The following is a 24,210-nucleotide window of genomic DNA, read 5'->3' on the forward strand; positions in this document are numbered from 1 at the left end:
AATCACGATTGACATCGGATCCCATAAAATATTTGGTTCCAGGGACCTCCAGAAGCAAAGATTTGCATTTAATGTTCAAGATTTTTCAAAAATAGCAGATCTACAAGCTCATAGCGCGGCACCGAGTGCCACGCTATGAGCTTGTATATCTTCTATTTTTGAATAGCCAACGTATAAAATAATGGTTATAGCTCAAATCTAAAATGACACATTATGCGTTCCCGGATTGAAAGGGTTAAAAAAGCCATCTACAGCAGACCTCTCCCCCACTGCTGCTCACAGCCTAGACCAGAGCCACTGGTCTAAAATGATTAGGTCTTTTAATTCCAATTATTTGGCATTATTTCCATCAAGTGTAATCGACTGTGAATTCATTTTTCTTTACCGTATGAACCCTGGCTTCCCTATTCTGGGACGAACATTCGCCGAAAATATACTATATACAAGCTCACAACGTGTCACCTAGAATGACCTGCCCAAAATAAGGATACCAGGTTCTCCACAAACAGTTAATGTGATGTTTACTGCTTAATCACAATTGTTATTATAATTCTTTTACTATCCCGCTGCACTATATGTAACTTTCCTGTTCTACCCCAGATTTGAACCCAGGTCTCCAGCCCCCCCTGCAAAATTCTGAAACAGGATTGTGTCAAAGGTCGTGTCCAATAGACACAGGATCTACATTTCTCAATAGACAAATCCACAGATGCGCTGCCTGTAGCTGCCTGTAGGCGGCCATTGCTGCGGTGTCGCGGTGCGGAACGTTGATACCGCAGCCATGGCTGCCTACAGGCAGCGCGTCTGTGGATTTGTCAATAGAGGAGCAGGGAGACCAAATCAGAATCATAATAGAATCAGAATCAGATTTATTGTCACATCACACACAGGTTTACAAGGTAAAAAAGTGGGTGAAATTCCTCTTTGTTCATCACTCCCATCGCAACGTTAATTTCCATAGAAAGAAGAGGGGGGAGGAAGAAGTAGAGGGGGGTGGGGGGCAAGCGGGAAGGAGGTCAGACAAGAGAACAACAGAAGGCCAAACAAGTTATCTACATATTTACAAAGTACCTGAGATAGTACTTTACAGATTAAGGTGCCTGAGCATAGCAGCAATGTATGTATATACTGTGCATGATATACTTATGGACGTTGAGGTGCTTAGAGAAAAAAAGAGCACAATAAAAAGACCCAAAAAAAGTCAGTGCGTGTCCACCTAAGGTGGACTGACCCTGGTATAATCCAGAAAAAAGCTCCATGAGGGAGAGCAACAGAAAAAAAAAGCAATTTGTACCTGGTGTAGTCCACAGGTATGTCCGAGGGGGGGCTAAGTCCAAGTCATTTGTCCCTGGTATAATCCACAGGTGTGTTCAGGAAGAGCCAGAAAGAAGTCTGCAACCAGCTGGACAGCACCGCCTGTTGTCAGGCTGCTGAGCAAGGCTCATGCCTCATTCAGCATTCTGACAGCAGCCGGATTAAAACTACTCCAGAACCTGGTAGTGGAACTCTTGATACTGCGGTAGGACCCCTTGCCCGGCTGCGGTCGTTGTAGGGTTTTGAACAGTTTGTGACTTGGGTGGTACATGTCCTTGATGATGCGCTTGGCTTTGACCACGCACCGCTTTTTGTACATATCCTGGAGCGCTGGGAGCTCGTCTCTCATTATTCGCTCTGCCGATCGCACTACACGCTGTAGGCTGATCTTTTCTCGGGCAGTGCAGTTCCCAAACCAGGCCGTGACACAGCCTGTTAGGACGCCTTCAACCGAGCTGTTGTAATACAGCCTAAGGATGCGCTGTCCTACTCCGAGCTTCTTCAGACGGCGGAGCCAGTACAGTCGCTTCTGAGCCTTTTTCTTCACGTGTGTGGTGTGCGTCTCCCATTTTAGGTCCTCCTCGATGTGTACTCCGAGGAATTTGAACTCGCTGACCCTTTCCACTGCAGCAGCGTCGATGAGGATGGGCGCATGGTCTCTCCGCGACCTCCTGAAGTCCACGATCAGTTCTTTGGTCTTGTCGACGTTAAGAGCGAGGTTGTTCTCCCAGCACCAGAGTGCCAGTGATTTTTTATCTCCTCTCTGTAGTCAGACTCGTCGTTGTTGACGATTCGACCCATCGCTGTCGTGTCGTCCGCGTACTTTATGATGGTGTTGGAGACATGTATGGCTGTGCAGTCATATTTTTTTTCTTCATTTTGCAGCTATCTAATACGAATGAAATAAAGAAATGATGTCAAATGTCAAAATCTTTCTCAGAATTGTCCAATTTTTTCGAAACGGGCACCCACGCGCGGGCGCATGAGGGGGGGCCCATTGCAGTTCCAGTGCCCAGGGGCACTGAGAGGTGGTAATCCAGCCCTGACCAAATACAACCACCCCAATTGCATAAGTTTATTGTATCAACATACAAAAAAAAATCATAAAATAGAGCTTTAATATGTGGTCTGTCAGTATATATTGTAGAACATTAGTATCACTCAGTGCATGAATTCCAAGCTGCCCCGAAGAAGCTGAACTAAGATTTAATGTAGCGTGTTGTCACTGCTTGTCAGTGGAACTATACATCCTCTTTTCATCAAAGCTACGAGTTGTTTTCAATGCCTTGTTTTCATTTATGTCTCTGTACCAAGTTCCAACGTGTCAAGAAGGTATGTTGTCTCTCTCAACACAGCCATACCTATAAGAATCTAAATCTATAATTACATGATGTACAACGACATAGCCACAAGCAACATTCACTTCACTCATTTGAAGGGGTAATCCCCGTTCCTTTGATATCCACTGTCAAAGCTCAAACCTTTTCAAAGGGCCACAGATAGACAAAGACAGAAACCGTGTATCTCCATATTTAAACTTTTTATGTTTTTTTTTCTTTCATAAATGTTTGCTCTATTTTCCTATACAAGAAGAAAAGGTTTTCGCCTGACATGTATGTGGGTGATTTGCTCAATTTCAACATGGGGGGACACAGGTAGGAAAATTGTCATATCAGCTAAACATGGAATGCCTGTAATAATGTCTGTAATAATTATCCCCAGTACAGCCATTTATCTACGTATTAACTGCATGTTGCAGTAAAGGTGGAGCAGTCATCCATGTACTTGCCATAATAACAGCATGTGTCATCAGACATTGTGTTTCCCAATTTGACAATACATTAAGAACACTTTAGTAGCAGCAGACGTTTATGAAATAACGACACTGGCATGTCTAAAATTGTGTTCTTCGGTCATTTGATGGCTACTGTGCACAAATACTGTACAATGTCTGTTTTAATCATTACCGTCTTAAAACATTTGTCAATGATGAGTGCCTTGGTTAACTACAACCTTTCAGCAGGGTTCTTAGAAGCAGCCGACTAAACAAATAATGTTTGAAATATGGATTCTCAGCTGAACTACTTGGACTGCTCTGGTTATGGCTTCAGTCAAACAGCAGAGCTCAGCATAGCAGTACATTTTTGAGTACTGGTACAAGATCACTCATACCACACAGAGCAGCCATCTTTTGGCTCCATTACAGTATGTTAATAAGCCAGGCCCATGTGTTTTGCCATGACATCTGGGCTGCAGCCGGGATGGAGAGCCCAGCCCCCACCTCTTCTTCCTCTGTCTCTGCCCATACCTCTTGGCTCAGCCTCACCCAAAGACAAGGCAAGGCAAGTGTATTTGTATAGCATATTTCAATTCAAAATGATTTACATAAAAAAAAAAAGACAGAGCGTTAACAACATGAACCCTTGTGTGCCTATTCTGTTCATGTCATAAACGTTGAAAATAGTCAAACATTGGCAACATTCGCAACGTGACCCGATGTGAGCTTCTACTGTAAATTTGTTATTTTCGCTGAAGAGATAGACCCCTGGGGCCTGGGGGACCCCGGTGGGACTCTCTATCCACCGCCAAAGGGGAGAATTCTCCCCTTTTCAGTCAATGGTGTTTACCGCCAAAGGGGAGAATTCTCCCCTTTTAATTCTTTTTTTTTATTTTGTTTTTGAATTCCTAAAATGTTTCTCTAATTTTTGAGTATAACATTTGTTTATTTTTTCAAATCCATTCACTTCAATGTTAAAAATTAAACGGACAAATAATTCAATTTTTTTCAATAAAAAAAATGATTAAAAACCCTGGCAGTGGGTGAATAAATTATGAATAAACTCCAGCAGTCAATGTGTTAACCAGGGGTTAAGAATGTGCGCAATGAAACATAAAAAGACATTTGAATTCCATACAAATACAGAAATGTATTTACATTATATGTATTCCTTTCAAAGATGTATTTATTTTAGGCATGTTATGATTTTTTCTAATCTCAGATAGGTCACTGTGTAGAGACAACCAAATACAGAGAGTGGGAGGAGAGACATGCGAGACAAGATGGGGGTCGGATCTATACATTTGAGACAAAGGCCATTTGTTTTGCAGATTTTTTTCCACAACAGGTTTAGCAGACTTTAGTTGTCCTCTCTTTAGCCCTCCATTCCTTTAGTTGTATACTTAGTTTCCCCCTATACTTCAACCTACTGTAACTTCACATGCTGGAACCTATCCCAGAGCGAACTCCATGGCCAAGGCTGCATGCATTTCCCCAGCTCTGCCAGTCCCAGTCATATCCCAGCAGTAGTGGAAGAAGTACTCAGATTTTTTACTTCAGTAAAAGTAGCAATACCACAATGTGGAAATACTCGTTACAGGTTACAGGTAAAAGTCCTGTATTAAAAGTTTTACTTGAGTAAAAGTACAAAAGTAATGGCATCAAAATACAGCTACTCATTATGCAGAATGTCCCATTTCACAAATGTTTCAGAAATAGCCTACTACAGTATCTACAAACACAACACGTGATACATTGTGAGTTTGTAGATTGGCTATTTTCTGTGACTTATGACTTATATTTTATTGATGATAAAGTCATGTAAACCAGCAGATATTACTGTCTTGGATTGGCAATTTTCTAATATATAAATATAAATCTGTAATTAGTAACTAAAGTTTTCAAATAATTGTAGTGGCTAAAAAAAATACTATATTTGCCTCTGAAATGTAGTAGAGTACATATACCGTACGTATACAGCATCGAAAAATGTAAACACCTAAGTAAAGTAAAAGTAAAAATTGTAGTATACTGTAGTAGTAACGTGAGTAACTGTACTTTTTATTTTCCACCTCTGTATCCCAGTCTTCTACATCCCATTCCCACTGCTGGGTCTATACTGTATCTGTGACCTCATACCCCCCCAGCCCCAACGCCCCAAATTTCACAAGGTCCTAGTTTCTTAAATTATGGGTTGGGAACCCAATATGGGTCGCATGTCTCCTTCTGGCGGGTCTCTCCGAGAGAGAAGCAATATTTTTTGATAAGCCTGCATCTTGCGGTGAGAGACTTCTACTCGCTTGGTTCTTGGACTGATAATTAGTGTTAGACTATCCAATCATCTCAGAGTCTTCCCTCCACACATTCACATCCTCCTGTCTGCTTTCCCAGACAGTCTTGTTAACATGTCTACCACACTCACAGCCTCAGCCAGTGGGGGAAATAATAAACACATTACTGCCTCCAGTTGCATTCAATCATAGCTGCTTTGTGGCATGCTGCTTGTTGTTGACTTCAATGACTCTCATCAAGTAATTATTTACTTTCTTACTATACTTTTTTCTTTATCCCTTTACACTTTATTGGACATCTGACAAAATTCTGAGAGTAGTTTTGGGGGTCTAATGGGGGTAATGGGGAGAACAACACATGGTTGCTGAATAGCTGAGGGCCTTTCTAGTTTGTTTGGCAAAACAAGCTGGTAATTAAGTCTAACCTGCAAATTGCTCCGTTTTCAAAATAGCATGGCTTAGTCAAGAGTTACTTTCTAGGTAACAGATCACAGGCGCACACAAAGAAAGGAGGGAAAATGCAGGAGTTAGATTTCCATTTGCTGATATAGATTGCATGTATCGATAGATAGACCTTTATTGACCCCTGTGGGGAAATTCAAGTGTCATACAGTAGCAGTACCACAGTAGACAACACAGGACAGGTACAGGTAAGAACTAAGAAAAACAATAAAAGTAAAAATGCAATAAAGATCAAAATACAAATAGACTTTAAGTCTGATCGAGCCAACTGCATTGGAACTGACTGGGTTAGCTTAATGAATAAACGTTTAATGAATACAAAATAGGCGTACTGTTAATAGCAAAGCATTTACAGCCATTATCTTTAATAAACAAAACATTACTGGAATAAATGTATGGAGTATGTTGTTAATACACTATAACTAGCACATGTGCATTGGTTGGAGGTGGCCTCCCTACTCTTCCACAGAGACATTAAAGGAGTAGTTCACCCAAAACATTACTCATTTTCTATCAATTACACACCCCATGAAGCCTTGAATTCATGGAGATTTTTTATGTTTTTGTCACATTCCTGAGCCAATAATTTGATGACCGGCAGAGACTCAAAGAGTCTCCTATTGGCCGATGACCCAATCATCAAATTATTGCCTCAAAAAACAAAAAAATATCCATAAATTCAAGGCTTCATGGGGTGTGTAATTGTTAGAAAATAAGTCTTGGGTGAAGTTTTTGAGTGAACTACTCCTTTAAGACCATGGTGTCAGGTAGGACACATTGGCTGACAAGTAGTACTGCCTGAAGCTCATAAGTGCAACATATCCCCTGGCCAAGAAGGAATTGCCTTTTATCTGAGTGGTAGAAATGTGGTCTGCCATGCAGGGGAGACCCGGGTTCGAATCCTGATTTAAATGTTACAGTTTGTAGCAGGCACTGTCATAATACAGTACAGTAGGCTATCACAACCGTGCAACCAGTAGATTTATTATAATATTGTATTGTATGATATTCTCTTCCCAACTGGCTACTGTATGTTAGTCACAGACTTGTCACTTGGTGATTTAAGTGAGCTTAGGATCTTTAGCACAGCATGAGCACCATAAATCTGTCATTCTAAAGTTGTGTGACTGAAATCTTCATGCGCTGAGCAGCACTGCCACCGGTTGGTAAAGGATGACATCTTGTGGCCAAAGAGAGCATAGCGGCTAACATTGTCGTCTCCTAAAGCAGTTTCTCAAACCTTTTCACGGGAAGGACCCCCAAATTAGTATTTGGCCACGGACCCCCATCTGAAAATATTGTATACCAGGGACCCAATACAAGATTAGTGTTGTCAAAAAATATTCCAAGTTTAAAAAAATAAATACAGTACTTGCTGAAAATAGCAGATCTACAAGCTCACAATGCGTTGCATCGCGCCGCGTTGTATATCTTTTGTTGAACGCTATTTTCAAATAGCTGATATTCTTTTAAAGATCGTCTATTTTCAAATAGCCAATGTATGTATAGGCCTACTGTAGGGTTGAAGTGTTTTTTTACGCTATATTAACTAACTTGCTGGGGAGCCCCTGGACCCACTCAAGGACCCCTGGGGGTCCCCGGACCCTACTTTGAGAACTACTAAGTCACGAGACACCTGCTGCTTGCAACTAAGTAAATGTGGGTTTAGTCATTCATAAACCTTCCCTCTCTCCCACAGCGCTGTCCAATCAATATCATAATGTGCATTCCCAACCTCCTGTGCACGAAAAGTCAATCAAAGCCCATTATGCATCAAAACGCCAAATCAAAATATTTGACCAAATGCTGTAGTGACCAGTGGTGCAACACATACTATGAATTTGGCAGGCTAAAATGAACATTTCTATTATTATAATATATTCTAATAAGTGACGTTAATGTCTCCCTTCCAATGTCCTTTCAGAAGTATTGCTTATTTATCCTGCGTTCATAAAATCGCTCAAATCTAAAAATTTCAAACATGCATACACAAATCTTGTATACTGTATGCCAGTGGTTCTCAACCCTTTCTAGATCAGGGCTCACTTGAAAATCTCAAAGGTGTTCATGGCCCACCCACCCCAGATGTGTGGACTGTGTGCATTTTCAGAGCATTTTTAGTTTCTTTAATGCTCAAACAATCGATTCTTGTGTTCTGGCTTGGATCAATAGAGCTAATGTAGTATACTTTACGTTCCTAGGTATCACAAAGAAAAACAAAATGTTCAAGTTTTTTTTTAACATTATCTTTTTCATATCAATTTCATAAATAAAGTGTTTTGACAATTATTTGGGGGCCCACTTGCAATATCCTCACGGCCCACCGGTTGGGAATCGCTGAACCTAAACTAACTTTATAAAGAAAAAAGAAAAAGAAACCCAAACTCCACCTCCAACCACCAGCCACCATGTGACCCAGACAGGGTGGGGCTGTGGGTGCACTTGTTCCTGAGTGTCCAACTTCTCTACTCTCTGGACCAGGAGGCCAAGGTTCGAGAGGAGGGAGAGGTGTTTAACCTGTCCACAGTCATGGCATACCAACACAAACTGGCAGAGAAACTCACTATCCTCAATGACCGAGGCAAAGGGGTGCTGATACGCATGAACTACATAAAGAAGGTGAGGGAGAAAAGAGGTTTTCTTTTTTTTTACAAAGACAACTGACGCTAGAAAGACAGAGGAGAAATAAGGAACTGAATGTGTGTTGACTGTGTCATGTGTCTTCATCTGACACTGTTTCTGGTTCATATCCTTGCGGAAGCCATGTACCTCCATATTTCAACTTTCTTTATATATATATTCTTTCCTAAACGAATGCCATATTTCACCAAGAGTGTCACACAAACGTAGTGAAAATTGCAGATCTACAAGCTCACAATGTGTCACAGGCTATTTTTACTGTTTTGAAATGCTTTAAAATAATAGGTTTCCACCTGACAGCAACATGGATAGGCCAGGAGATTTCAATGGCTATGATATATAAGATAAGATAATGAAGATAAAAAAAGTACAACGATTTTAAGGAATCACTATTTCAAAACTATGAGCTGCTGGAAGACCTGTGCAGATGTAACTGAAAGAAAACAAGTTTGTTCCACCTGTACAGTACTGTAATGCTGAGAGCAATGCCAGGACAATGGCCAACAAATTAAAACAGTCCTTGAAAGGCATGAATACGAACCGCCTCAGAACTGCATACAAATAATACAAACACACACTAATAGGCTTGAGACAAAATATGTTCCCTTCGGGTCAGCTACTGATATCCCCATGTCTTTTCATTATGAGACAACAGAACAAAGAATTGAAACTTTCTGTCACGTATACTTTTAGACAGTGGTGGAAAAAGTACTCAAATGTTTTACTTATTATTAAAAGTAGCAATACTGCAATGTAGAAGTACTTTGTTACAAACAAAAGTATTGCTATCAAAATGTACTTAAAGTCCCAAAAGTAAAAGTACTAAAATGTTTGAAAATAGCAGATCTAACGTTGCGATGGGAACGATGTACAAAAACGAATTTCACCCACTTTTTTACCTTTTAAACCTGTGATGTGACAATAAACCTGATTCTGATTCTGATTCTGATTCACAACAACGCGATGCAACGCGTTGTGAGCTATTTTCAAATAGCCTAGGTATAAAATAGGGCTAAAGTAGTTAATGTATGTTTTATAATGTAATAATTTATATATACAAAGTAACTAGTAACTAAAGTTTTAAAATCATTTTAGTGGAGTAGAAGTAAAAGTATAGACAATTGGAAATACTCCAGTAAAGTAAAAGTACCTCAACATTGTACACAAGTACAGTAATTGAGTAAATGTACTTAGTTACTTTACACCATTGCTTTTAGAATTTATTGTTCTGTATACTTTGTAAATTTCCATGTGGTTAGTGCAGTAATGCCTCCCCTCTCCATCTTAGCTCAGTTCACAACCAAAGAGGAAGTGCATACAGGAAGTCAGCCTGAACCGTCAGTCTATTTCAAAGATCATTTTGTCTGACATAACTGCTGTAGCACACTCATTGAGATGGGCAGGAAAATGTTTTCAGTTAATTTAACAGTGGAATTTGCAATTCATCTATTTGACTGTCAGTGGAGAGGGCAACATTGATAAGTGAGCAGGATTGATTTAGTGTGACATGCCATCCAATTCAGGAATTTATCTGCAGTAAGAGAGATGATGATGATGAAGAAAATAATTTAAAAACATAACCCCTCACCTCCCTATTCTGGGTATATTGGGGAACATTTGGTGAAAACTGGCCGACGCTTGGCGAAAATAGCCGATCTCCAAGATCGCAATGCGTCGCAAAGTGAGGTGTTGTGAGCTTGTAGATCTGCTATTTTTGGCAAAGAGATTTGGTAGAGGGAAAAAGGAGTACCAAGTTCAATGAAGTGTTATGTGGTTAAAATATAACGATTCCTGACATTTCATCTCCCCCTTTTCTTCATCTCTCAGACATGTACACACCCCAAGCTGCGTCCGTCCTTTCTGACAGACAAGACCCTGGAACCAGCTATCAAATATATCAACAAAAAATTCCCCACTGTCGATTACAGGGGAAACAGTGTAAGTATAGATAGAGCCAGCACAAAAGTTCTACTTTTTGAAAACCTGTTCAGCAAGTGCTCACTGTTCTCCCATGTTAAAGCTACAATCCGTTAGTTTTATGTCCGTTGTCTCCCTCTCCCAGTGGAGAGAGGTAAATGTAAAAGCAAAATTGCAATTGAGGTAATCTGAACTACTACAAGAATGATAGAGGTGCGTAAATGACACTGTCAAACAGTAGGTGCCCTACACTACACCAGGGTCTACATTTCTCAATGGAAGAGCTGGCAGACCACCTCCAGCCACTGCAGATGCACTAGGTATATTGCATTAACATACGCTACCATACAGATTGGTCAAAATAATATTTTATTCTTAAGTGAAAATATTCCATTGTATGTTACAGCAAGTGACAGTAAACAGTAGAAAGGTAGAAACATGTGAGAAGTCTGAGAACACTATCTTCAGCAATGTTGCAGGCACGTTCTACTTACAAAATATACTGCGGCACAGCACTCCGTTTATCATACCGCTATGTGAACTGTACTGTGCTGACCTTAACAGCAAAGCAATGCAGCGGGTCGTGCGGACAGCCAAGTGCATCAGTGGATGTGAGCTTACCTCCATCCAGGATACATACAGAAGTACTCAAATGTTTTACCTAAAGCCTCACTATGTAATTGACCATCAGGTCATTTTTTACCTGATGGTCAAGATTCAATTTATCCCCTATCACCCATTAATTTATTACATCTATGTGAAATGTACTTAGGTAGGATACTTTCCGCCGCTGGACTTATACGATGGACGTTGTGTCAGCAAAGCTTGCAGGCTTATCAAAGATCAGAGCCATAGAACCAAGGGCAGCAGATTGCTAAACAGCTACTTCCCCTGCAGGCAATCAGGCTTATGAACCAACAAGTCAGGAAAAAGAGAAGTAACCTAGGGAAACACTAATCCCTCCTGCCAAGGAAACTTGCACAGATACATGTTTATAACCGGCACACAGCACCTTCAAGTAGGCCTGTCACAATTATTACATAATCGTCTAATCGCAATTATTTGAGATAATCACAATTATTTTTGCATAATCGTCATAATAGTTCCCATGTTGAAAACATTTTACACATTTTTTAATATAAAAAAGAAGATCTACAAGCTTACACCGATGAATGAAGAAACCTGGGGCACTGATGGCCCAGTGGTTAAGGAGCATACCACAAATACATCTAATGCAGCCTGACAGCGAGAGTTCGATTCCTGAGTCAGATGACCTTTGCTGCGTGTCACTCCCTGTCTCTCTCTTCCTGTTTCCTAAATAAAGAAACCTTGAACCTTTGTTTGTGTTTATGAAATGTTTAGTAAAAGAAAGATCCTAAGTGATAACCTCCTGCCACATTGACTTAGTTATTACAGTAATGCAAAGCATGGTAGCTGCTTATCATAAAACCATCTGCCAGTGCAAATGGGACATGAAGTCATCTCCATGGTAAATAATAATGATTCATTATTCTGGATTATTGCAGCAACATCTGACCGGCATCCAGAGACAGAAGGCTGATGTGATGACAGCCACCACAAGCTACTATCAGTCTTTCCTGGATGTCATGGAGTTCAGAGTAATTATCATACATACTGCATAGTAAATACACATTCACAGTTTTCACACCTTATTTGAGCATGAAGCCTAATTTATACTTAGATTTGGCTTCCCGAAAACAACAGATCTACAAGCTTGTATATAATGCTACAGCGAATCTACAGGCTTGTATATCTGCTATTTTCGGTGTGCGACAGGATGCACAAGTAAGGATAAGGCATAAGACTCTGTGAATTCATTCATAGACACTCATTATCCATCCAGTTTCCCAAACGACATTTACATATAGAGTGGTTTATGCTAGTATTGGAAGATAATAGACTTGCGAACCACACCTCAACATCAGCTCAGGTATTGTGTTACACACTACATTCTGCATTTTCTGTCAGATGGAGTTCAAATAATTGGCCGAGACAGAATTGTTGTTGTGAGATAGAAACAAATATACAAGTGTTGGGAATCGATTATATGTTGAATAATAAGAATGCTAAAACTGTTAAAGTATAAGAATGCAGAGCCCAAACTTTTTTTTTTGTCACACGTTTCTGCAAATGCTTAATGCTATCTGTATTCTAATTGGCTTATCTACTGACTTCCCCTTCAGGACCATGTGTATGAGTTGCTCAATACCATAGATGCCTGCCAGTGCTTCTTTGACATCGTAAGTATATTATTATTATTGATCGGCTACTTTTCCGTGGCAATGTTTTGCTGTCATAGCATACATTTATACTCATATTTATATAAATACTCATATATAAATACCCACTGATGTCAGGACAGCAGAGTCACTGCCCATCTTTCGCCGCAGGCTGAAAACCCACCTCTTCAGGAAACACTACCCTTCCTCTTTGCCTGGCCTACTTGTTGTTAACTAGTTGTAGGAACTATTGTTGTATTGTTGTATTGGATCTATTAGCTCGTGCTCATTTGATTTGGCTATTTTATCTCATGTGTTTATGAAAGTAGATAGCTGATATATTGCACTTTTACCTTAGCGCTAGGTATACTCTTGGTTGCTTGTTTTTACAGGAAATGCACTTAAGACCTCTGGTGATTAGTAGTTTCGTTCCCTACCTATGTTGAATGCACTTATTGTAAGTCGCTTTGGATAAAAGCGTCTGCTAAATGACTGTAATGTAATGTAATGTAATATAAGTCTACAACTTTCACCTGAGGCTGTTTTGAAATATTGATTCTGATCACTGCCATGCAAATGGTTTATTCAATATTTAATAATAATTCAATTACATAGGCCTATACTTTACACTTCATAACCCACATAACAGCATTTCTAAAGGTAGGGTTCTGGACACAAAATGGCTCACACAAATACAGCATACACTACTTCTTGTTGTTCCTCAAAAGACAATAGTGTGTTTTAAACTACTACTACTAACCACAAGATCACAGATCTACAAACTCACAGTGCGTCACCAATGCGATGCGGTGCAAGCTTATATATCAGCTATTTTTGCTATTTTTTAAAATGACTGAACGTTTTTCACCTCTGACATGCCCATAATAGGGATCCCAGGGTTAAAGCAGCACTATGTAACTTTCCTCTTCTACCCCGGATTTGAACCTGGTTTCCTGCTTAAATGCAGTCATTTTTTTTTTTTACATAAATTGAATCTTGACCATGAGGTCAAACTTTGTGTCAGATCCTGTGTCTACACGAGACATGACCTTTGACACAATCTAAATGTCTCAATGGATGGACCAGTGGAAGGGAGACAAAATACAACCACCCCATTTGTATAAGTTATATTAACGTACTCTATCATACAGATTGGACAAAATGACATTAAAAAAAGTATGTACTGAACTGCACTATGTAAAAAAAGTTACATAGTGAGGCTTTAACGTGGTTAACAGACCTGGTTACCTGGGAGTAGGTCTGTCACAATTATTACATAATTATTACATAATTATGAGATCATCACAATTATTTTGCATAATCGTCTGTATGGTACTGGTCTTTGTCAGTCATTTCATTGTATATTGAAGTTATTTGTCACATCTGTGGATTTTTTGTTTAAAAAGCCTAAAAGGCATTAATTTGTATTTATACTGTATGTTCCAAATTTGTAAAGCCAAAAACACACAATTATTTGTATGACAATTAATCGTCAACAAAAATGTTCTACCTGAGATTAAAAATAAGGCCAAGACTGTTTGTCAAACCTCTGATCAAAATGCCAAAAGTGCATCTGCTTTTTAAATGTTGTCGTCAGACCGTCAACTTTGACTTCACCAAGAGCTACCTGGACCTGATCACCACCTACACCAGTGTGATCATCCTGCTGTCCCGCATCGATGACAGGAGGGCCCTGGTGGGCATGTACAACTGTGCCCACGAGATGACCAGTGGCAGCAGGTCAGCGAACAACACATTCTATTTCAGTGGTTCTCAAACTAGAAAAGTTTTAAAAAAGAAACTCTGAGAGTGTAAAAAAATTACCAAATGGACCCGTAAGGTAGTGGTTCTCAAACTTTTTCATGTCAAGGACCCCCAAATTGATATGTATTTGGCCGCGGACCCCCATCTTAAAATATTTTGGAAGCGTTTCAAAAAGCGTTCTTTTTGTTGTTTTATACTATCTGCGGATCGTTTCTCTTGGAATCAATGGAGCTTTTGTTACCCTGAGCTGTGTTTTCTTTTGCTGTTGTTTTTCCATCTTCAAATCCTATAATGCCATAAAAACAGCGCAGAATTCCTTTTTGTTACTGGCGCGGTACAGTAGTTCCGGGACAAACAGGAAACCGGTGCATTTCCGTCTCCATTTCCGTCCGGATGACGTAATTTTCAATAGAAAATATGTTTATAAAAGGCTTTCTGGGGTGAAATTCATGGAATGGGTGTTGTGAACCATTTGCCACTCACAAAAGATATACAATTTAACTTTATTTTTTTTGGAAAAGTTACCTAGTATTACTTAATTTTTTTTGCAATTATATATATTTTTTACAGCAGATCTACAAGCTCACAACACGTTGCTTTTAGATCGGCTATTTTCAAATAGTCAATGAATATCGGGCTCAAGTGGTTGAACTGAATTGAATTCAAAATTAACTCATTTTGCTGGGAATCCCCTGGTGCTCCCCCAAGGACCCCTAGGGGTTCCCGGACCCCACTTTGAGAACCAATGCCGTAAGGGATGAACCCTAACGGGGCCATTTGGTTACATTTGTACACTCTCAGACGTGTGAGGGTCCATTTTGGAAACCCCCTCAATGGACCCCACTTTGAGCCACTGAAAAAGAAGTATTCCATTTACATGACTGAAAACTGTTGACTGGATGACACAAGCCATCTTTTTCCTATTGACTGACTCTAATGTTTAATGTCTGTCGTATGAAGGTGTCGCTCACCAAAAATAGCCCATCTATATGCTCACAACGTATCTACGAGCTTGTAGATCGGCACTATCAGAAAACAAAGTATAAATCAGGCTTTAACCATAAAATTCCCCATCAATGAATAAGGGATGACATTTGATAAGCACAGCTGCCCAGCTTTGACAAGCATGTCATTCATCTGTCACAACCATAAAAGTTATGTCATCTGTCAATATGGCCAGTGATATTACTCCTGATTCGACACAGCTGTCTTCCAAAAATAATTAGAGTCCAATTGCAAAAGTGTCCTCACATTGCCTCGAGTCCTGCCACTCGTACCCTGTTTATTTATACTGCCCACTTCAATTTGACACGCAGTCAAAATATTTAGACATGAGTTTAAAAGTGTGTGACCAAGTGTCTCAGCTCTTGAGATGCTCTTAAGACTCAAGAAAAAACGTTTAAAGTCTCCAATAGGCACAGCAGCCATATTGGAAATATACTTCCTTCATAGGTGTTACAGTACCAATGATACTAATGAAGGTTCCATTCTGGTCAAACAGAGTCAGGGTGTCACACTTACAGTATAACAGTTTTTGTAAATACAATTCTATATATTGTATATATATATATTATATACTAACATGTACATGTGTCGAATCCAGTGATCCATCCTACCCACGGTTAGGCCAGATGTTTGTTGAGTATGAACACCCCTGGAAGAAACTCACTGAGGAGTATGGCCCTCACACAAGGGTGAGCCCAATTTACAATCTGTGTGTGTGCGTGCGTGTGTGCGTGAGTGCGTGCGTGTGTACTTCACGATGGGTGAGAGGAAGCTATTTTCCAAAAATGATGAACATTTTTGACACATCTTGAACAATCGTTAACATTCAGAAAGACTGATAAAAATAGGGACGGCAGGGTTAATGTGGTTAAGCAATTGATGCCGTTTCAATTACGGTGTTCTAAAATCCTTCTAAACATGTAGGATGTTCTCTGCTTTCATGACACCTCATACCGCACCGCACATATACTACTAGTAAAGACCACAGGACAATGAATAAATAAGTAAGTAGGGGTGCAACAGTTAATCGAACTAATCGGTTGAATGGATAAAAAAAAAGATTGGTAAAGACTAGCAGATCTATAGCTCACAATGCGTCAAATTACGATGTGTTGTGAGCCAGAGTTGTAGATTGCTTCTTTTTCTCTATTTTTGCACGACACTGTTAGCGTATAAAATAGAGCCTGCTAAGTGGTTAACTCATTCCCTGCCTAGAACGACTAAAACGACTTCTGTCCATAAGCCATGCCTGCCTAGAACGACTAAAACGACTTTTTAAATTTTTTAAAAAATAATATATATATATATATATTTTTTTTTTTTTTAAGTTTTTTTTTTTTTTTTTGACCCAAAGACCAAGGAGATATGATTTTTCGAAGATATAGACTCCCATCCACTTCCTTGTTAACTTAAAACTTAAAAATTCTGTATCTCGGCTCCTGAGTACTTTTTTTTTTCAATGAAAAATATGGCAGTGTTCAAACGCGGCCAGAAATAATTCTGGCAGTGAATGAGTTAATACACAAATCTGATGGGATTTTTTTGTGTAGATTCATTACTACAAAAAACATCAATAAAAATCAATTCAATAAATGTTTTGATTAATCAAAAAGTAATGGACAGAATAATCGCTAAGATAATCAATAGTTGCACCCTATACAGTATAAGTCATGCAGAATTTTACCTCCTGGATCATCACTATAATATAATGTCCCCCACACTTGTTGCACACCTATTCCCTCCACCTTCCCCCACCCCTCTCTGTCATCTATCCACTTACACTTACTGTACTGTCCACTTTTATCTTCATTACTGACCCCCCCCCCCCCCCCCCCACCTCTGTCAGTCAGTGACGGAGGCACTGCTCTCGCTGCTTAAGGTCTACCCACGCAGGAACCTGCCACCAGAGAACTGGCGCAACGCCCAGCTCCTCAGCCTGATGAGTGCCCCCGCCACCATGCTGGACCCCCTCCGCTGTGACACAGTGAGTGACCCACCCCACACATGCACGCGCACACATGCATGCATGCGCACACATGCATGCATGCGCACACATGTATGTATGCACACACACACACACACACACACACACACACACACACACACACACACACACACACACACACACACACACACACACACACACACACACACACACACACACACACACACACACACACACACACACACACACTTCTTTTTTAAGAAGCATATTTGTTATTTTTCCACAATAAAAATCGTCAGAGAAAAGGAACAGAGATGAGTGTGACTAGATTGAAGTTGTGTTTGAAGGCTGACAGTGACACAGTTTCCCATGGCCCAGTGCAGTGAATAGATTTAACTGCAGTCAGCAGTGCTGTCTTATTTATTTATCTCTACATCCTGTGCTGTGCTCCCAGTATTGTAATTTACAGCAGCAGACTGACAAACGGACCCATTTCTGCTCCTCGGGCCATCATCAAATGCTGATAAGAATCGTAAATTAAACAAGAACAAATGACATAAGTAATGTCATTGTGACTGGGATACCAAACCAGAATTGGCCATTGAGTAGAATGTAGCAAAGAGAGGCCATCAAAACACGCTGGTACAGATGAGATGACAGAAAATACGAAAGAGTGAAAAACAGTTAATGCAAAATATGGCAAAACCCAGCAAGTAAAAGTCCTAAGCTGAGCTCAACATCCGCTTGAAGGAGTGGCACTAATATGAATATCGAAATCTGTGACCGGCCCTCCAGAGCATGGAAAAGCAATAGTGGACGATGGGAATGGAAAGAAGCCCGTCCTTCAACCATTTGAACCAATCATCAAAAAGTAACGTGAAATACCCACATTCCAACGGGTAGATATAGGACTCGGGTTACCACAGGTATCCCAGTCAAAAAGCTAAAATGTCTTCTGTGAGTTTCTTAAGACTGTTTGCGGCGAGTCTGCACCCGTCCTTAGTAATGTTTGAAACTCACATGTTGCATTTCATACTCGTGATCACTTTCATGTTATTTAGGTTTGGACCCAAATGGACCCTTACGGATCCATTTGATTAAATGGAGCCAAATGGAACCATAATTCCTTAATTTAATTAACACTTTGGATTTTACTGTGTACAGGAGGGACGCACAGGGGAATGTCTCTCTCCGAGACCATGACTCCGACTCCGGCAAAAATAAATGTATTATTCACAGCTTAAAGAAGTACTCTTCATGTCGCACGGTGCCATGATTGCATCTTGAGTGATTATAAAACAAAGCTAATTTTAGTCTGATCTTGTTTCATGTTAGGTCAGACTTTGTGATAAGTCACTCACTCCGAGTCACAGCAAAGTGCAGCAAATGTAAAAGGCATGACAGAATGGACCGTAATGTATTATTATGGCTATATGATGTGGATTGACTTGTCACAAAAGCTAAGTTAATAAGTCTTACAGTATATCACTGATCCTTACTGTAGAATGGGTTAAATAAAGCGGACAAATACATTGGGCCGCTTTGGTTTTATAAAATTTGGCCAATTTTATTTCATTATTTAGGGTCAATGTGTCTAATGTTCTCCACAGATAGGCTGTGAATATCTGTCTATTGAGGTGATGGAACGCTGGATCATCTGTGAGTATCACCATTCACTTCACAAGCTAAATCATACGTTTTGAAAAATGTAAACCTTGTGTCCTTGTATCTGAACATACAGTAAGGACTGATAGTCTTCAATCCAACTTCAGTCAGACAACTCTATACTTTAGATAAATATATTTATTGAGCATACATATCTATAAGCATATTTTTGGGTCAAGGCTCTGTCTCAATTCATTCATTCCCTGTAAACATGAAGATAGAATAAATAAATGATCTGCAAAATATATATTAAAGGGAATGAAATAGCAAGATTCTCCCTAAGAGTCTGGGAATCATATAGAAAAAAGAGCCTACAGGTGGATGCTGGGGTGGTGGTAGGAGAGCAAAAAACTTAATATCCCACTCCAACCAGATGAAGTATGCATTTGACCTGATCAGGAGGTGGCACTGCTCTGAGTTGTCTGCCTGGTCTAGCTCTGCAGGCTTCGCATCATAAAATCACTATATTGAAACAAAGCCAGTTGAATTATTGACTGCGACAATACAGTATATTATATTGTCGCAGTCGGGTGTCCAAAACCTTACTTTTCAGGAAATGTAATACAAAATAAATCCACTGCATCCAATTCCAATGGATCCAACAAACTCTTGCTAATATCTTTGGTAAAATATTTACAAAACCCACAAACAGACTTTCACACTTTCAATCTGGCACTCCTATTTTGGGTGTGTCATTATAGGTGAAAACCTTCAAAAACTTGAAATATGTTTCTAGTTCTGGATGTGGCTTTTTGTTCCTTTCTGTCATTATTATTACTATTGTTGTTGTTGTACTTTTATATATATTTTTTATGTTGTATGGTGTCTATGTACAGAGAACCACAATCAATCAATCAATCAATCAATCAATCAATCACTTTGTGCAGTGGGATTCCTGCTGTGTCACAGCAGTCTAAATAGCAACTCAGCTGCCCAGGAGCTGTGGAAGATGGGTCTGAGGAGCGGTCTGTACCTCACCCTCATCAGGGACGAATTCCTCAACATACACAAGGCCACTGAGGATGTCTTTGATAACATGAAAGGGTATGTATGACATCAAACTGCTAATTGGACTAATCAATTTAGAAGATTATGAATACATAATAAATCATTTGATAATATCAATTAATCATCAATCCTCATGTCATCATAGGTGAAAAGCTTAAAAAGAAATAGTTAAAAGATCTACATTCTACAAGCTCACAAAGTGTCGCAAAGCAACCCGTTGTGAGGTTGTAGATCTACTATTTTAACTATTAGCATGACAACGAATTATGTAACAAAGTATAAAATAACGCTTAAGTGGTTAATTTATTGATATACTGTATACAAAAATATAAAAACAGGCTTCTCGATTAATCGAAAAGTAATCGATAGAATAATTGCTAAGAAATTAATTGATAGTTCCAGGCTGCAGCGCTAATGAGTTATAATGTATTACTATACCTACAGTACATGACAGTTCTGTTCAATATTAATTAACAACATTAACTACTTAAACCCTATATGGTTGAGTCCCTCAGGGCTTTATACTAGTGTCTTTTCTGTTTTCGCTCTACATTAAATATTCTACATTAAATAAAATAGCCAATCTACAAGCTCTCAACGTAGAGCTTGAAGATCTGCTATTTCCTGCAAAGGTTTTTCCAAGAATACGGATGCTGGGTTTTAAGTGGTAAAGACTGGGGTCCATATTTTGGGCATGTGGTTGTAGGTGAACATAAAAAACAACTTCAAAACAAATCATAAAAAAAAAAAAAAAGAATTTCAACATTTTCAAAAACAGCCGATCTCCAAGCTCACAAGGTGTCTCATTGTGAGCTTGTAAATCGCCAATTTTCGCTGTATGCAAGCGATTAGCAATTGCATACCCAGCACTCTGCACTGTAACGCTGTGACTTATTTCTACATTTGCATCAGATATGGAAAGCGAATAGCCGACATCAAGGAATGCAGGGAGTATGCCATAATCAACTGGTGAGTCTGGCAGAACATCCAGGAATCATTTGTGTGAGAAATAATTCCTGTTGAATATTTGCCTTGAAATGAGGTCTTTGAAGCACTTCAATCATGTCATTAACAGCGGGGCGACTCACAGAGACCGGAGACAGTATCTGAGAGGAGCCTTGACAGAGTTAGCTAAAGTTCTGGAGGATGAACCTGGCCTGCTGGGACCCAAGGTGATACAGAGAGGCCACAGAATTATAATTATAATAACAGTTTGGCTCTTTCATATCATGGCAAGGTACTGTACAACATTTCTGAGTAATGCCTAATTTCATGGCGAGATGTGAGTTGTTGTGAGCTTATAGACAGTTTTCCCCATGTGACAACATTGTACGAAGCAATTCCTTTGACTCAGTATGACCATTGATAGTAATCGTTTTACTTTGTTGTGAAGTAATTGTGATTGTACTAAAGTTGCAGAACATTTCTCTTTCCTTTTTGATCTGTGTGCCAACCCAATCCCTCCCAGGCCCTGTTTGTCCTCATGGCTCTGTCATTTTCCCGTGACGAAGTTCTATGGCTTGCCAGGCACTCCGAAAACATCCCCAAGACCAAGACCCCCGAGGACTACGTTGACAAGTAGGTCATAGGTGGGGAAACAGAACATCTGCCAACCGTAAGGCCCCTGACAGATAGCGTCATTGACACTCGTGTCATGCAAGGCCATAATTGCGCCGCAATTATTAATAATTTGAACCACGCTGCTCTGACCAGAATGGAACAAGGGAGGCACCATAACACACGCTATCGCAGGGGTTCCCAAACCTTTTAGCTTGAGAACCCAAAAGAGAAATGCGTTTTTTTTCCCGGGACCCAAACTTACAAAAATACATTCTGAATTAACCACTTAAGCCCTAATAAATAGTAAAAATAGCCACTATTTTCACTATTTTGTTTGTTTAAATGTATGGATTTTTAAAATATTTTAATATAATATTCTAGATTATTCGATTAATTGAAAAAGTCATTGATAGAATAATTGCTAAGAAGATAATTGCCGCCTTACAATACACCTCAAACTGTTTTAATGCAGCAACATCTAACAATGTGGTATCAATAAACCAAATACACAATGAGGCTTTATCGTACTTCAGCATGTACAGTGTGTATAATTGGAAGAGGATCGGTGAGGGTTGGTGGTGTTTCTGGTGTTTATTTGTTGATGATGTCATTTACCAGTCAGCTGGCAGAGCTGCTCTTCAACATGGTGAAGCTAAGTGGTCTGATGACCAAGCACCACTATGTGTTACAGCGTTACCACGTCCAGTACCTGGCCCAGTTTGATGCCTTGGTACTTAAAGACACCATCCAGGTAAGAGCAGATAACACAGTGTGTGTGTGTGTGGGTGTGTGCGCGCGTGCATGTGCGCGCGTGTGCGTGTGTGCGTGTGTGTGTGTGTGTGTGTGTGTGTGTACTTTTACCCTCACTGCTATCTGGTTTGTCTTTTTGTCACAGTTTTATGTGTTGTGAAACCTTTCAGGAAAAGTGGACAATGGTCCCTAGATCACTGGTTCTCAAAGTTGGGTCCGGGAACTACCAGGGGTCCTTGAGGCGGTTTCCAGGGGTACATTTAAGCCCTATAATATTTTTTGGCTATTCAAAAGATAACCGATCTACAAGCTAAAAACGTGCCGCGATGCGATGTGAGCTTGTTGACCTTGATTTGGTTGATTTATAAAAAACTTTTTTAAAGGTCTTCTCTTATGGCGGTCCCAGAAAAAAAATATTTATTGGAAGCTTTTCAGAGCCAAGTTCATTGGTCATAATTACATAAATTATTACATAAATTTATTACATAAAAAAACGGTTCAAGATAGAGACATGCTTACTAAATTATTATCGACAAACATAAAGTCACATAATCTTCCATTTGGCAACATGAACCTTGACCTTTGTGAAGTCAAGTTCAACACCAAGTACAACATTAATTGTGTGTGTGTGTGTGTGTGTGTGTGTGTGTGTGTGTGTGTGTGTGTGTGTGTGTGTGTATATTTGAGTGAGCGAGAGAGAGATGATGTTGACCATAGAGAAACAGATGTTAGTTATTCTAGATTCCTCTGTATTAATCAGCATATGAGTTTCGTCAGTCTTTCCCGGATAAAGACAGAACTTCAACAATTTAATTAGATACAGGAACTATGGCAACAGTTTATTTTATTGGATTTTTTTAATTGAATCTTTTCCTTGAAGAACATGCACGTCTGCCCGGAGGAAGAGTCCATCCTGACTAGTTCATTTGTCTCAACTATGTCTGCTCTCTCCATCAAGCAAGGTAAAACAACCACTAAGATGCTCTACACTCAGGGCCATATCTTGCACTATGCCTTGGCATTACCCGCTATCCATTAATTATGCACAAGGCAGCTGGCACTGTCCCCAAACGGTATCTTACAGCCGTGCTACCCACTATACATTATGCCAACTATACATTATTTGCGCCTGGAGATGTGGCCGTGGACGTGTTGTTGCGCTATCCCTAAAATTGCTATCTTGCCCATACACGTATGGGAAAGCCCATATAGCGTTTTTTCACACCACCCCGCTATTCCTTATCATCCGTTTGGTTGTTTACAAGAGCGCCCGCCTGCAATGGAAATGTCCAGGCGCACATTGGGCATGCATGATCCCAGAGCCAATCTGAAAGACAAATTATGTGGCATTTCAAATACATTATTCCTTCAATAAACCTATGAAATAAAATACTAGTTTACCGCAGTGTCTTAGAAATGCGGTAAAATAGTCTCTGGGAATCTCTGTGATTAAAATGTTCCTATAATCAGCAGAAGTGAGTGTCAATTCCTTGTGTTAATTGTGTTTATATTTCAGTCTATTCGAGACAATGATTTATGCTGCGCAATGCCATTCGCTCCAAAGCACAAACTTCAGTTTGATTAATCCATTACACAGGAAATAAAGAACGGATTGCAATAAAATAACATTCTCTATAATCAGTAACATGTGGGTGATACTTATGTGTAACACATATGGTTGCATTCAAAGGCAATCAAAGGCTAGAGCTTATGATGCAAACGTTAGGATTTGTCCGGTATCTCATTGTGGCTGAAGAGTTTTCACACTGCGGCACTTCTGAATTAAGTGAATGTGAATGCGATTGTCATTACAATTTTACTGCAATCCAAAGTGTATGACTGTGTTTTTATCAGCAGTTGCCAGTTAAGCTT

The 24,210-nt window shown here is 39.7% G+C and overlaps 1 protein-coding gene across 1 annotated transcript in view; it reads left to right on the forward strand.

Moving 5' to 3' along the window:
• Positions 1-8,253: 8,253 nt before the first annotated feature.
• The window catches only part of nckap1l (NCK associated protein 1 like), a 37,293-nt gene continuing 21,336 nt past the window's right edge, over positions 8,254-24,210 (forward strand). The window contains exons 1-14 of the mRNA XM_084061621.1: positions 8,254-8,463; positions 10,312-10,422; positions 11,928-12,020; positions 12,606-12,662; positions 14,239-14,381; positions 16,009-16,099; positions 17,257-17,394; positions 18,966-19,014; positions 19,908-20,064; positions 20,941-20,997; positions 21,104-21,200; positions 21,497-21,606; positions 22,207-22,339; positions 23,219-23,300. Of these exons, the coding sequence (XP_083917747.1) occupies positions 8,374-8,463; positions 10,312-10,422; positions 11,928-12,020; positions 12,606-12,662; positions 14,239-14,381; positions 16,009-16,099; positions 17,257-17,394; positions 18,966-19,014; positions 19,908-20,064; positions 20,941-20,997; positions 21,104-21,200; positions 21,497-21,606; positions 22,207-22,339; positions 23,219-23,300 (1,408 nt within the window). The 5' untranslated portion in view covers positions 8,254-8,373. The remainder of the gene's footprint in view (positions 8,464-10,311; positions 10,423-11,927; positions 12,021-12,605; positions 12,663-14,238; positions 14,382-16,008; positions 16,100-17,256; positions 17,395-18,965; positions 19,015-19,907; positions 20,065-20,940; positions 20,998-21,103; positions 21,201-21,496; positions 21,607-22,206; positions 22,340-23,218; positions 23,301-24,210) is intronic.

This window comes from Gymnoscopelus microlampas (assembly GCF_963454915.1).
Source record: "Gymnoscopelus microlampas genome assembly, chromosome: 7".
Classification (NCBI taxonomy): domain Eukaryota; kingdom Metazoa; phylum Chordata; class Actinopteri; order Myctophiformes; family Myctophidae; genus Gymnoscopelus; species Gymnoscopelus microlampas.